The 15,526-nt window shown below is 33.7% G+C and overlaps 1 protein-coding gene and 2 non-coding genes across 3 annotated transcripts; 2 read left to right on the forward strand and 1 right to left on the reverse strand.

Annotated features, from left to right (window-relative positions):
* Positions 1–4,414: 4,414 nt before the first annotated feature.
* LOC129759953 (U6 spliceosomal RNA) lies at positions 4,415–4,521 on the reverse strand. The gene has a single exon (XR_008740260.1). It is a non-coding gene; the product is annotated as a U6 spliceosomal RNA (small nuclear RNA).
* Positions 4,522–4,606: 85 nt separating this feature from the next.
* On the forward strand, positions 4,607–4,713 carry LOC129759954 (U6 spliceosomal RNA). Its single transcript, XR_008740261.1, has one exon. It is a non-coding gene; the product is annotated as a U6 spliceosomal RNA (small nuclear RNA).
* A 254-nt stretch (positions 4,714–4,967) lies between these two features.
* LOC129759952 (uncharacterized) lies at positions 4,968–6,295 on the forward strand. Its single transcript, XM_055757536.1, has 2 exons — positions 4,968–5,313; positions 5,370–6,295. The coding sequence occupies exons 1-2, from the start codon at positions 5,148–5,150 to the stop codon at positions 6,137–6,139; spliced, it is 936 nt and encodes a 311-aa protein (XP_055613511.1). The 5' UTR covers positions 4,968–5,147; the 3' UTR covers positions 6,140–6,295.
* The last annotated feature ends 9,231 nt before the right edge of the window (positions 6,296–15,526 follow it).

Raw genomic sequence — 15,526 nt, forward strand, 5'->3', positions numbered from 1 at the left:
AAAGAAGAGTACGCCCATTTCTCGACCGAAAAAAAGTACATGTATTCTTAAAAGAGTACGTATGGTAACCCTGAGCTAGATGGCAGACTATTCCCCTCACTGAGCATTTTAAAAAGTTTAGCTTGACTTCTGCAAAAAATACGAGTTTAAAAAAAACTTAAATAAGACAAAAACGAAAAAATAGCTCTTTAATTACATTTTGTTATTACATTTATTAAAGTAAAAAAAAATTCAAGATCCATTGAACTGCTTTTTTATTTTTCAAACAGATCCCACACTAAACACGAAGCTTCCGTTCGTAGAACTAATAGCCGGTAAAAAAGCAAAATTTAATGAAAAAACACAAAAAATGACACTCATAAAGTTGAATAACTTCTCCATTAGCACGTATTAGCAACTACTCTTTGTTTAATCAATTAGTTGAAATTTAAATATGTAGTTTGATGTATGGTTTTCTTTGATTGATATTTTTCGGTGATTTATGTAAGACGAAAATAAAACTGCTGTTTTTACGTTTCGGCCTACAGAACTTCAACCATCTTCAGAAAAAAAAACATGTTTTGCCGCGTGTTTCCCTAACGTCTTTTTATATATTTTAATTGAAATATCAAGAAACGGCCGTTAGGAAAACAAGCGGCAAAACAAGCTTTTTTCATGAAGATGGATGAAGTCCAGTAGGCCGAAACGTAAAAAACAGCAGTTTTAATGCCGCCTTACATAAACCATCAAAACATAGAAAAGTGCGGTGATCAAAACCAAAAAAACCTAATTTGACGTGGAATTTTGCTGAAAACTATAATGTACTTTGAAATGTTTGAAATTGGTGAAAATCTGTGTGTTTTGATGTCAAACTATTCTTGCTTTAACTTCAGCCATGTATTTTGTAAATAAAATATAATAATATCTTTAAATATTATATCTTTAAAGATTCGGGCCTTTATCAAAGGAAATCTGGATTTTTTTTAAATTATTTTTTTTTAAATTGTTATCATTTTAAAAGGTGTTTCATTAACTATGCGTTGTACTGTATTTATGTTGTTGTCTTTGTTATGAATGCTCCAGTTTGTTTGTCCTGTTGTGAAATTTGTTGTGTTTAAAACAAATTTCCAGATTTCCTTTGAAAAAGGCTCGAATATGGGGCCGAAACGTCGGATATAATGCAAATTAGATTGTATTTTTAATTAAAAATATCATCGACTGAAATACCATTCCAAATTAACAGGGAAACAAATCAGTCGTTAAATGAATTAAAAAAGAAATGTTATCATTACCTCAAAAACTAATCCCAGGTGTACAATTCTGCTACAATTTTCCAAATTTTTTCACTTATTTGATGAGAATTAAACCATTTCAGAGGTTCTGTTTCCAAGTTACCAAAATCAAAATTTCATTTCTATTTTCCTATTTGGGATTCTGTATCAAGTTGAGGATTCTTGATTTTTGGTTTGAATCACCATAAAAAAGTCGAAATAAAAAGCTGTTTTCCAATTCTGGTTCAAATTTGGTTTTGTATTTAATTCAAAATGAGATCCGTTTTTTTAAACTCATATGAATTATGAAGAAGGAAACCTCCCTGAGTCTTTGTTACACATTCATATTGGAAGCTCTCAAACTTAATTCTTATGTGGAATTCAAACACATCAAGGCTTCAAAATTGTGATCTAGAATTGAAACTCAGAATCAGATTCATCAATTGAAATTCATATTTGAATTCCGATTCACAAGTCGAATATAAACTTTCTAAGTATTAAGGTAATGAATATTAAAACCCACAACATCAGGATTTAAATTGTAGATTCATGATTAAGGGCTCTGAACCAAATTTATCTCTTAGCTCATACTGAAAATTCTGATCTGGAGTTTCTATTCTGAACCATTTTTTTTATACATATTATAAATCGTGTTGAAACTCGAAAAGAGATTAAAAATGTGAATTTTGAATCCAGGTGTGTAATTCGGATTTAGAATTTATTTTCGTAATACAGATTCAGATTCAGCCCGTAAATGAGTTTTACAATCAAGTTAAAAATATCAAAATTACTCTTTTGTTGAAGATTTCAAATCGCAAGAGATCGCAGATTTATATTTTTGATTGATAATACGATTTAAAAAATTCATATTTCTAATCAAAGCCAGTTTTTATACACAATTCAGCTGAAAATCACAAATTTGATACGTGTAGAATTTGAGTTTATTTTTTAGTTTTTTTTTTATTAAGAAACCCCGATGTTTTTTTTTAAATAAATACACAGGGTTTCAATTATGGAATTGATTTTTAATGAAATCTTTTACCTGATAATGACACATGTCATTTTGTAGAAAATAATTTCCAGGGAATTCATATTGTTTTGATGTATTATTCAACATGATCAATATTGCAGTTTTTCGAAAGCCGAATTTCAAACTAACATCCTTAATTTGGGTGAAGATTTCAAGATTCAGATTTCAACCGCGTAATTTTAATCTGTTTATTCTCCCTTTAAAAAATTTAATTGATTTTCATCGATGTTTTGGAATTTTTTAAGTTGCTCAACAGTTTGATAAATTAGGCATTTTCGGTTTGAGCTAAGATAAAGCATTTTTTTAATGAAGGTTAAAAAAAGCTTGTTTTATGTTCATATCAAAAAAGCTTATAAAACTTGATTTTTTATTTATTCAGTATTCTTACAACATCAACTGATGAACATATTTCTTCAAAATAGCTCGGTTCATGGAAAATCTACCAGACTATTGGGCATATTCAATGATTTAAGCCACATTTTTACAACTGTGAGATGAAAAATGTGTTAAAACAGAGCAAGTTTCAGTTTGAATTCCGGCAAATTTTTAATTTTAATAATCTAGGATTCATATTATTTCACAGTGTTTCAAATTTCAAAAATTTAAAAAAAAAATCAAAAGAAACACACGTTTTTTTCTGACATTAGTGAAGACCATTTCTGGGATGTTGATATTAAAAATTTTATTTTATAAACGACTCTATTAAGTACTGCAAAATGTTTTGATTTATGTTAAGAAAATATTATTCAATACTTTTGTTCCTTAAAAATTTCGACATAATTTCCAAATTATACCAAATGGAAACAGTAATCTTCTGTCAGTTTTTTTAGAAATAGCAATTTGCAGTGGTATTACAAGAAGTTAATGAATATTACTTTAAATTTTTAAGCGCTAATATCAATATCAATTTTCTAATGATTTAACCTATTTGGAAAACCCTCCAAATCAGGCTAGAAATTTCAATCTCAGGATTCGGAACCTAAGATTGAAATTTCTGGTGAAAGTTAATGTTCAACATTCACATGATTTTTTTTCAAATTTAATTCAGCACGTCACTGTGACCAATTTTATAACCGCATCCCAAGTTATTGCATTTCTTCGTGGCAGTTATCTTTTCGATGTTAAAAAATAATGTACATGTGGTACCTGGAAAACAAAAACTTGGCAATTTTTATTTCTAATTTGTGGTTTAAATCAGCGAGCTAAAAAAACACGAGTATTTTAAATTATTGGATGTCCACTTTTTCAATCCACACTCATATTTTGTATAGCGTTTCTAGGCTTCTTTTATGTTTTAGGGCAGTTGAGGTTAGTAACGAAATGTTTCAACCAAAATAGACGACAGATTCGATTGCTGAGAAAATTTAACACAAGAAATTATTCTTTTGAGCTATCTTCATAGCCATCCTATAGAACGGAAAATTAGTAGATTTCGGTTGTGAGAGTAAATTTAGGAATTTTCTGAATCCCTCGTTGGTTTTGGCCAAAACTTACTGTTATTGACCTTAACTGCCAAAAATATCAAATAAGCCTACAAACTTTGTACAAAAATTTAAGAGCGGTTTTAGAAAGTGGACATCCAATAATGTAAAAATTTATGCTTCTCTTTAACCATAAATTCGAAATTAACCATGTAAAGTTCTTGTTTTTCACCTACAGACATATGCAAATTGTTACTTAACATCGGAATATGAGGAAATGCAATAAATTTGGGTGTGGTTATAGAAAGTAGTCACAGTGTATAGATGTAATTCTGAACCTAGAACAGGAACTCCTCAGAAACGGGACAAATTTGAAATCATATTTTCTCGTGTAAAATCCTTAAATAAAATCCTCATGTGATTCTAAAATTAAGGTTTATATCATAATTCCTTTAGTTTTTAAAGGGAGTTTACATTTTTATCATCCTTTCCATGAAGAGATTCAGATTTTTAATTCAGTTCAAGGTGCTGAATTTAACATTCATAATCTTTTCCAAGTACGATTTATAAAGAGTGGTTGAACTTTTTCTTAATTCCAATTTCGATAAATTTAGACAGTTAAGATTTATTCTCAGTTTTTAAAATAATTCGAAATTGGTCAGTGGGATAAGAAGTTATGGTGTTAAGCTTTGGATTGGAACAGATAGGTGCAAAAAAATGTGGAACGCTTCACGATTTTGCGTGTCATCCTTGCGCAGGGGCCATGCTAATCTTCTCTGTATCGTTCCAATTTTAGTATATGTTCAGCCGAAGCTTGAACGATACCTTGGATAGGAAAACGACGTTATATACTTCCGTTGAACGGTTTTGGTTCTAGCGATTTCTACTCATCAACGTTTAAAATCGTTCAAGCTTCGGCTGAACATATACTAAAATTGGAACGATACAGAGAAGATTAGCATGGCCCCTGCGCAAGGATGACACGCAAAATCGTGAAGCGTTCCACATTTTTTTGGTGGCTGCTGCTTCTTCACCGGATGATCTAAAAAATAGATTCAGATTAATGTAAATCAAAATGAAATTTATACTAAAATCACCGACTCTTTTCAAACTAGAAGCTTCGCAGCCGCAGGTAACCATAACAAACAAGAAATACCGGCAGAGTGCATTCGTTCTTGGTCTCTGGGCCTGCTGTGCTGCCCTGCATGTACAAAATCAATGAGTGGAGACTTTTTGACAGATTGAGTTGAAACCTGTCAGATTTTTTTTACCTGCAATGTTTTCGTTTGCGTTTGCACTGTTTTCGACATAGAAAATCATAAAATGTTCTAGTTTTTTTTTATTTGTACCTAACATCGGAATAAAAGAAAAATTACAAGTTGTTATATTCGGCAAGTAAAACTTTCATGTGACGATTAGTTAGTGTCCGCTTCAGCAAAATTCAAAATGCGTATAGCAATAAATACACCAGAAGATTCGACCGTCAATGAGCAGTTCATCAAACTGGTGCAGGAAACTCCGATTCTATGGAATCTTCATCTTGCTTGCTATCGGAATAAGGAGCTTAAGCATCAAAAATGGGCTGAAATCGGTGCCGCCTTCAATATAAGTGGTAATAATTAGTCAAGTTTTCGTCTTGATGTATTTTTCACTGCTATTTCATTTTAGCGCAAGAAGCCTACAAAAAATTTGTCGCTTTACGAGAAAAATACAAACGAGAGCAAAAACTTCGAGAGACAAAAAGTATCTGCGAAGCGGAAAGCTGGCGCTTGTACGAGAAGCTCAAGTTTCTCGATACCGTTTCGTTTTCCCGGGATCGCCGATGGGCCAAACCTAAAACGTTATTCAAACGACATAATGATCTTCTAATGGCCATGGTCAAACAAGATCTGGCATCAACAATCAAAGTTGAATATCCGGATCTGCACAATCAGTCGAACCTGCATTCGTCAATTTCTTCCCCAACGTCGCCTAGCTACCAGCTCTCCGGGGATCCATCCGAGAACGAATCGAGTGAAGCTCACTTTAACGAAAGCTCAGATTGTTTTCCTGATTCAAACAACACCCCTTCGAATCGAGATGCTGGGTCTGAAACTGCTCCAGATGATGTGGAAAGGATCGAAAGCTATCCCGATGATCATCGCCAGATGGAAGCATCTGGAAGTTCAGCTTTCGTCCACGAACCCCTATATAATAACCACCAAAACCGACAAGACAGCAAATTCATCCCGATGTTGCAAGATTTCGACCGTCGGAAGCAAAGTTGGTCCCGTTGTGAAACACTGGGACAACGAATTGCACAAACAATGTACGCACTGGAGGAGAACGATCCAGATCTGGCACTGAAATTTGACATCATTCTCAGTGAAGCGATCACCAGTATTAAAAAGGATCAACTGCAGCGATTAGTCAACCGGCAGCAGCAGGGACAGAGTTAGAAGGGCTTGCTGATACATGTGCCCATTTTTTCTGTTTAATGACATAAATTTATCTCAAGTGCTGAACGAATATTGATTAACTCCGTGTATTTTTAGTATATTTATAGAACTGCTCTACCCTGGAGTAGGTGGTATATCATGTAAATAAAAATTAAGGTCTATCGTCATTCGGTTGTCGTTATTTTTCTGAAAGATTTTTTTGTGTAATTTTAGCGCCAGAGCACAAAAACTTGATTTGAAGGTGTTTCAAGCGCTACTAAAGCTTCTGCTGCCTTTTGAGGGTTTTTTCCGACCCATTAGTTCCACACGTTAATTTTGTGAGGTTGGCGCTGTTTTAATTCTTGAGCCTTGGTCTGTCTGTTGCTGTCGTTGTAGTAAACTTGATATTACAGAGTAAGTTGAACTGTTTAAAGAGTTTAAGGATCCTCCAAACATCCCTGTGAACATGTCTTAAATTTTACATTCTGCTCCAGAAATTATTGGCATGTTGCTTTTAAAGAGAAAACTTATAATGCAATTGTTAAGTTCTTTCTTAGTGTCATCCATGTTTTATGTAAATTTTGTCTTTCTGATGTGCTCCAAAAGCTGTGGACCCCACATAATTGTATCTTGAATCAACATAAATAGCCAGGACTGCACACAGAGGCTCTGAAACCTGCTTCCGGTAAGATTCTTTATATGCCTTGAAGTGAGAAGCCTTTGTGTGAAAAAGTCTGCAAAGGATTGAAAACTGAACTGCGTTTCTTCGGTCATGAGATAAAAAGATTTGAAGACAATTTCTCACGTATTGACACAGCTCATTCGTTTATTCTAAAATGAAAAGTAAAATGCTGTTTTAATACATAATTTAAATTTTCTGTTGATGCTTAAAAATTAAATAAAAATTTTCCATTGAACATTATTTTGAAACTATTTTAAAAAAATATCAAGACCTCCCCGAAAAAAGTAAGCCCTTGAAGGCTGGATTAGGCATTGGTGCCACACCAATGAAACAATTAATCTTAAATTATTCAATAGCAAGAGATTAACAAAGTTTACTCAAATTCGGGAACTGCTTGAATTAATCGTTGTAGAAGCTTCCATGTTTGATGAAGCTGCTTACTAATTTGATTTTCCGCTCCAACGGGTGGCCACAAGCACCGTAATGAACAAAAAAAAAATGTTTTTTTATTTTATTTGTCACGTTAGTTTTGCAACTTTGATCAACATTTGAATAATCGGATTTTCTTAGCTAGTAACGTCGTATACAACAAGCTGCAGGTTATGAGCACTGACCATACTGATTGGACAGTCGATTTTGTTTGTTGGATAATATTTCCAACAGTACGCAATCGGAATCGATTCCAGAGTGCGCATCGATAGATTTGCAGAAATGCTATCCCTGTAAGAAAGTGTAACCCAACTTTAAAAAAAGGCAACTTCTAAGATACAATCGGGCTAAACAGGTACATTTTTCATACAGGGCATTTTCTGTAAAATTTTGCAGGTTCGCAATACAGAAGCCACCTATAAGGCAAATATTATCTTCTATAACTTTCTGAATTTTTGCTTTAAAAAAAAAGCATTCGGTCTCTCTATAGCTCCAATCTTTTCTGTGAAATAGAACAAATCTATTATATAAAATTCTCTTGTAACGGTGTTTGTAGTACTACTCCTCCGAAATTACCAAAACGATTTGAATGAAATTATTTTTAGAATATTCTGTAGCCATGCGAATCGGTTTATATCGAATAAAATTAACAAAAAGTCACCTCAGTTGTCCGTAAAAATTAAATTTGTAGTTTTTTCAATCAAATAAAAGTCATGACATCCATTTTTTATCAAGATTTTCTTTACTTTGGGCGCCGGGTGGGCGGTTTGTTTTTCGTCTCTATGGTCAAGGCGTCGCAAGCAAACGTCGTAGGAGGTTAGTAACTATGGCATAGCATACTGTTTAGTGAGAAATTTTGGGCGCGCATTTCTCAACCAAGCATAATTTCGATGCATGTGGTGACCACATGAAGCCTAGATGTGTTTTTTCTTCTTGATTCCTAGATCATTTGTACAGCACATATGTAGTAATGAATGACGCCCATATGTGACCCAGATTAATATTTTGCCGATCAAATCAAAACCATTCAAACTATTTGAAAAAATTAAAACTTCAATTCGTGTTATTTCAAGAAAGAATTGTTGTCTAAATAATATGAATTTAGTACTGATACGTATGAAATAATGGTATGACTCTTTGTGGACATTTGAAAAAAGAAAAGTGGAAAGACTTGGTTTATAATCCAAAACGCTAGAAATATTTTTCAAACATGTACAAATGTGCTTCACAGAAGTTGTATCATGCGCCATTAAATTTATAAAACAACCACAAAATCCGTTGCAAATGAACAGACACATGAATTGAACAAGAGCCTGTCCTTTAAAATGGATTATATAAGATTGATGTTCATTTGAAGGCCGAATGCAATGAAGTGAGAACGTTCAACATTTACAAAAAATGTATACATGATTTCTAAGTTTATAAATGGTTGGGCCCAAATAAACAATCTGACTAAATAAACTTAACTTTTTTTTTAAATCGTTCACCAAAAAACCGTTTACAGGTTCCCTATTTGTTTACACAGAATTCAAGTACGTACTTTACATAAATGTGTGTTTAACATATTTTGATTACGTAGGTGAGACTTTAGATCCGATTTTTTGTTGACATTTTTTTTTGTGATTGATATTCCAGAAGCATAATTATTTTGATAGCAGAAGCTGAATTTGTTTTTTTATAAGTTTTTGTTATGATCTAAAAATGTTGAAAATAAAATTAACTCCTGTCATTTCGCACGGTGAAACAAGTGGCAATGCGCCTTTAAGTCATGAAACATATTCCAATTTTTCTCTAAAATAGTCAGATAGGGTATCCCGAGTGTTAAATCTGAACGGATATTTAAAATTTTTAAATGTCGAGGTAAATTTACATGAAAATTTCCAGAAAAAAAGAATGAACTCATGAAATCATCGTGGCCTTAAAAGATTAGTTTTTTTTTATGTATTAAATTTTTTAAAACCTGCGTTCCAATTTAATCTTATTGAATCTTGAAAAATCACATAATCTTAAACAGAATAGCAAATCACCTTTAACACTGTTTAGGAAAATTTTAAATCAGACAACAATGGTTTATATTGGCAGGTATGTATTAAAGGATGAAAAAGAAGATAAAAATGCTTTAATTCGGTTGAATAACAAAAAATTTAATCATATCTTTTCTCCTTTCAAAACCAAATAAAATTTCTTTGAATATTAACCCAATAAATCAAGACTTCTTGATTTAATTAGCATTTTTTGCTAAAAAAAATAGGCGAACCTTTTTTTTGGACATGATTTTGATGAAAATATGGATATAAATAACCACTGCTTCCAAATGTGAGGAAAGTGAAGCTGCTTGAAAATGGTTTGAAAAAAATCATCTCTAATGTTTTTATTTCTTCAGTTCTAAAAAATATACCATCAAAAGCTACTCGGGAGCTAAAAGTGCTGCGCTAGGCAGAATATTGAGCAAACACTCCAAAAATTGTCCTGATATTCAAAATTCTTCTTCCATAAAGTTTCATATGCAATAAATTCCAATAAATGAGAAATTTTTGATTTCGATTTAAACCTTAAAGTGAACTCGAGCAAAGCGGAGTCAATCAACTAAATTGTATACAATAAATGAAACATAGATAATCAACATATGTTATTTATGGAACAAGTTATAAAGAGTGGATTTTTTTAAGCATGAGATTTACCAAGTTTGATGGTAACGTTGAGTGCTGAAAAAATTGAATTTGCAACGGGAAGCTGATACCTGATATCATTCGGCAATATTCAAAGCATCCGAATCAAAGAAATGTAAATTAAAAGGATTCATGTAAGATGTATGTAAAATTGATTGGAGATATTTTTTGAATAATCAGTTAAAAGACCCGTAGAATTGAGTTAAAATTCCTAGATTTGATTCCGATATAATTGAGCAGGCCAATTCTAGCAAACGGAAAAGATTGATACGTTTAAAAACTAGGACATGTTCAAGAAAGCGAGACGATTAACAACTCAAGATTTGATGCTTTTTTTAAGTCAAACAGCGAAAAAAAATGAAATAGACGCCAAGTTTAAAATGGTAAGACGAAGTTTACCGGGTCTGCTAGTAATTATATATATAAATCTAGAATTCTGACCCTTAAATCCTCTTAAGTGTTTGTCAAACTTAAATCATATGAATTTTGAGTCAATATGACATGTTTGTTTTCAAGGTGGCTTTTTTTTTTGACTGATTTGGAACAAAATTTATTATTAGACTCCTGTGGGTTTTCTCAAAAGTTCTTTTGTCATAGGCTGAAACGACAACAGAGTTTCAATGACCACAATTTACTTACTTAAATTTTTAATAATAGCCAAGCCTTGTTCTCCGTACTTTGCATTTATTCCGATTATGCGCCGTTGCTTTCATCTTGCTGGGTCGATTTTTAGGTAAACCAAACGTTCTTCCTGTTGAAACAAAGTACAATTGAAACTCCTTTTTTCAGGAAAGGTTGAAAGACGAATACACATTTATTAATGTCTTATTAAGAAAAACCAATGACTTCTTTGTTGAATTCACATTATTCAACATCCAAAGACGTTGTGATGATAATTTTACCATTTCTGCGTTATAGTATTTTCAACCACGCAAATTATTACATCAATTTTGTAAAAGTGCACATGAAACATTATTGGTAATATAAAATTTCACCGATATAGCCGATAAAATTAATGTTTTAAATAATTTTTTAATGCATGCATGCAAATAAACAAACATACATACATACATAGTAATTTTACTACTTAAATCAAGCTCCTCGCGCATACTAATCTCTATCATAACACGTACTAGTTTCATCATGTAACATAAAAATTTTACTAGGCAAGAAGTAAAACAATGCATCATTTCATTGACAATTTTACTAAAACGCTAAAACGCAGTCGATTTTACTACGCGCAGCCAAATTGAGCTCATAGTAAAATAGCTATGCGTAAGGTATTATAAACAACAAAACATATTTGACTCAAAAATATGGTTGCCTGTTGTTCATTTAAACCACAGATTCAATAGTTTTACTATGCTTTTTTTTGTAAGTATATGTATAACCACAGAGAACAGACGTACAAGCTAGCCCATGAAACTTGGGTAAAAATTCCAACACCCTTTTTAAACAAATTTTTGTTTTTTGGCTGGGCCACCAGATGTCTCCAAACAGACCAAAGAAGACTGTCAAAACAAAGCTGATTAAGGTTTGATATGCCTAGAAACAGTACTGCTGGGTGAGACTGATCGTCAAGAATGTTCTTGTATTTGACTGGACCTAGGTGATGCATTTTTTAACAAAAATTACTGTGCGAAGTGCGAATACTTATACCAAAGCTGTTAGTTATCTTAACTGTCGTAATAGTGTAAAAATAAAGAAAATTAAATTTCGCCCAGTTAAAAGCCGTCCATTTTACTGAGACATTGGATTGATTTTTTGCGATTACGCCTTTTCGAAAACTGGGCATTTTAAAGTTGATTTGCAACTTTTGAACGGCGCAATAGATGACACTGTTTGTAGTCGATTTCTAACGTGCTTTTTGGTGATAACATTTGAAATTTTACACACTTTTTTGACGATTTTTTGTTCGAGCTTGTACGTCTGTTCTCTGTGGTATATCGTGCACCGTCAATTCTTCTTGTTTAAAGTATTTTAATTTATTTTTCCCATTTAACGATTTTTTTATTTGCCATATTTGGTAAGGTGCTATTTTCACTATCACTCAAACAAGATTGTCAATCTGAAAAACAAAAAGAAAAGTTTTTTTACTTTTACTAAAACGCCGCATGGCAGCGAAACTTACCGATGCGCCGTGAGAACCATGCAGGGGCTCTAATCTTTGTGATCCGTTCCATGTCAGCAAACGGATTGTAAAATCTTGCACCCGAATATGCCGACCATGCAGTCAACGCAAGTTTTGCGTTGAATCTTCACTTTTCACTATGATTCTTCACTATTTCTCATTAACAGCAACGAACGGATACCGCAAGGAAAAAAGGCAAACTGAACTCTTTCGCGGGCTTTTATTTTGTGCACTGGTTGAAAAGAAAAAGAAATCCGGTTGTTTTTTTAACAGGATAGAAAGAGATGAGAGATTTGACAGGAAATGTGTTTACAGCGATTCAGGAGAACACTGTCCTGAACTCACGGGGTTGGTTAGAGCTCCTGTACTCTCGTAGCAAGTTTGTCTCGGATTTCAGGAGAGATAAGACATCCCGCAGTTCGGGTGAGTTCTCTTTCGAAATTCGTTTAAATTGAGCAGAAACGGAGATGATACGGAGAAACATGGTCCCAAGCGATATAAATGTAATCTTAATGTGTGCACACTTAATCTTTTCTCCTGTGGTCGGGAGGATTTCGTCGTGTATTTTCAACAGCTGAAATTACAGGACGATTTCAGGACAGAAAATCACTACAGGAAAACAACTGTCAAATTGTCCTGTAGGCTTGCAACGGCTTTCTCCTGTGATTTGCAGGGAAATTATTAGGACTATGCTGTAGGCTCAGGACTGTTTTCTTTCGATGTTTACATTGAATTCAATAATGCATAAAATTTCAAACATATTTATTATTTTGAATCACTAGAATATTTATAAATCTTAATGAGAAGTAGTTAAGTTAATAAAATAACGACGTCGCTGCTGATCTTAGCATTCCATGGTGTTGGACGGCATTTTACCTGGAAACAAACAACAAAAATGTCATTGTTTATACTATTTATTTAATTTAGAAGAAAATTACCAGGTTCTGCACCACGTTCATCTAGCTGATTTTAGGGGTACATTGATACGAAATAAGCTATACAGTTAAGCTCCTTTGAGACTCCGTCGGTTGATCCTTCAAAACAAATGATCCATGCGCACGACTTGCGGCCACACGCACTTCTTTAGCTTTACGACTTCTACTGAGAAAGGGAAAATTATACGGAACGTTATGCGTAAGATAGAAAAGGATGAACTACATAAAAAACGCGACAGAAAACTTTTGACAGCTGAAGTTTTCTCGTAATACAGGACAAAAGTTAGATGCCTGTGAATTCGTGATTATTATGTCCCGAATATCAGGAGAAATCAAGTGTCCCTAGATTCGGGAGGGTTCCCATACGAACTTCGAATAAATTCATCCATATCCCTGTGGTTCAGAGAGTCATTATCCCGAGGGGAAAATTTCCAATCTAAGTGTGTACACACCTAATCTTTTCTCCTGTGATCAGGACAATTCCATCCTTTATTTTCAACGGCTGAAATTGCAGGACTATTTCAGGATAGCAACAACGTGCAGGAAAACAACTGCCAAATTCCCTGAATTGTCGAAATGGTTTTGTCCTATAATTTGCGGGAAGTTTTGAAGTATTCCTGTAGGCCAAATCGACTTCTTTTCGCTATATACAAAGATTTTAGATATTTTTTCAGGAATAACAAAAAAAATTCAAATTAGAAAGTGGAATATTTATTCAATTTTTGCTGTACACTTAACACTGAGGTGTCGGTTGATCGGGATCAAAATTTTCAATGTTTTCATGGAGGCTCTATTTTCTATTCAGCAATGAACTCCAGCTTCGAACTCATTCTCCATCAGGCGCAAATTTGTGTCTGCACTCTCTGGTGTCATTTGCAGGATATTTCGCCTGGAAATCATGAAAAAAACAGGCAAAACATTAATTATTTTGTCAATCATACTTTTTTTTATAGAAAATTACCTGCTCAAGCAACATATACATGTTTCTTAAATCAACTGTACTTTAAATCTCATTGATCAGGCATCTTGAAGTCCATTGCAGAAATCAATAGCGATCATGAAAATGAAATTTTAAGCGTCACACTGTACTGCCAGTTTCGCGCCAACACTTTTGACTTTGGCGACACTTTTGCCAATGAATGTTGCTGCACGACTTTGCGCCGTTTTTGCGGTTGCAACACCATTTCATGAAAGATTAATCAATAATCGATAAAAATCGTTTCTGCGAATAAATGCTCCGAAACAAACTCAAAACAGTGACAGTTTCTCACGATTTACATATTGCAGGGAATCGCTGCCAATGAATTTGAACGAATTCCTGTATATTCGAAAAAGAATTCTTTTGAATTTCATGAAAAAAAAATGAGTGCAACGAGAATCGGTTAGCAATTTCTCCGTGCCCCAGTAAAACGTCTTGTTTTGACAAATCAAGTGTCATTTTGAGCTGTTTTCCCGATATTCAGAGGATTGGGGCTCCGAGCGGAATAATTACAATCTTAGTGTGTACACACTTAATCTTTTCTCCTGTAGTCGGGACGATTTCGTTATGTATTTTGGGCAGCTGAAAATAACAGAACGATTTCAGGACAACAAAACAGTACAGGAAATCAATAGTCAAACATACTTGTAGGTTCGATTCGGTTTTCTCCTGTAGATTGCAGGAAGTTCCCTAATTTTCCTGTAGGCTCAAGACGGGTTCACTTTCGATATTTGCTTGAAAAATACAGAATTGTGGAGCAGAAAATAACACTTTCAACCAGTAATGAGTTATTTAAAAAATATCAACTGCACATGGTTAAGTTTATGATGTTGATTCCAGCGGTTATTTTCAAGTTCTCACTTCACCGGTGAATCCTTCGGAACAAACGGTTCGTCCCACCTCCTTTCAGTCACTCCTGCTGTTTCTGGCCGAACGAACTTATCTGGCCACACGTTATCGTATCCATGGTATCAATGCAAGAAAAGAAATCGGAATATAAGTTTTAAAGAAATAATTCAAGCTGTGAAAGTTATCTTTCCTTAAAAGAAAATAAACAACTCACAGGTCATATTTTCCCTAATTTTTCTAATGATGCTTTTGGTTATGGCTCGTTACTTGGAAAGTGTTTTTATGGCCGATAACTAAATCGTTTTTTATCTTCTTTGTAACTTGTTCGAGTTTCCAAAATTAATCCATTGCACAAGCGGAAACGCTGCGTCACAATATGCACAAGATGAAAAAAGATAGACAGTAAAAGGCGCGACAGAAAACGGTTGACAGCTGAAGTTCTCTCGTAATACCGGTTTTCAGAAGAAATGAATTCGAGAGGGTTTTTATTTGAACTTCAGCAGTTCCCTGTGGTTCAGAGAGTCAATATCCTGAGGGGGAAATTGCATTCTTATGCCTTATTTGTGTTCACGCTTTGACACCACTTAGTGAACAACTAGTGGACCACCAGGGTAAAAACAAATGCGGCATTAGCACTTATCACAGCTTTAGTGTGTAGAGCTTTAAGTTTTCAAATTGAAAACTCAACCAAGGAGAGAATTGTGCTGTTGTAGTTCAAACAAATAATTTAAAGC

The sequence above is a fragment of the Uranotaenia lowii genome, unplaced genomic scaffold (assembly GCF_029784155.1).
Source record: "Uranotaenia lowii strain MFRU-FL unplaced genomic scaffold, ASM2978415v1 HiC_scaffold_34, whole genome shotgun sequence".
Lineage (NCBI taxonomy): Eukaryota > Metazoa > Arthropoda > Insecta > Diptera > Culicidae > Uranotaenia > Uranotaenia lowii.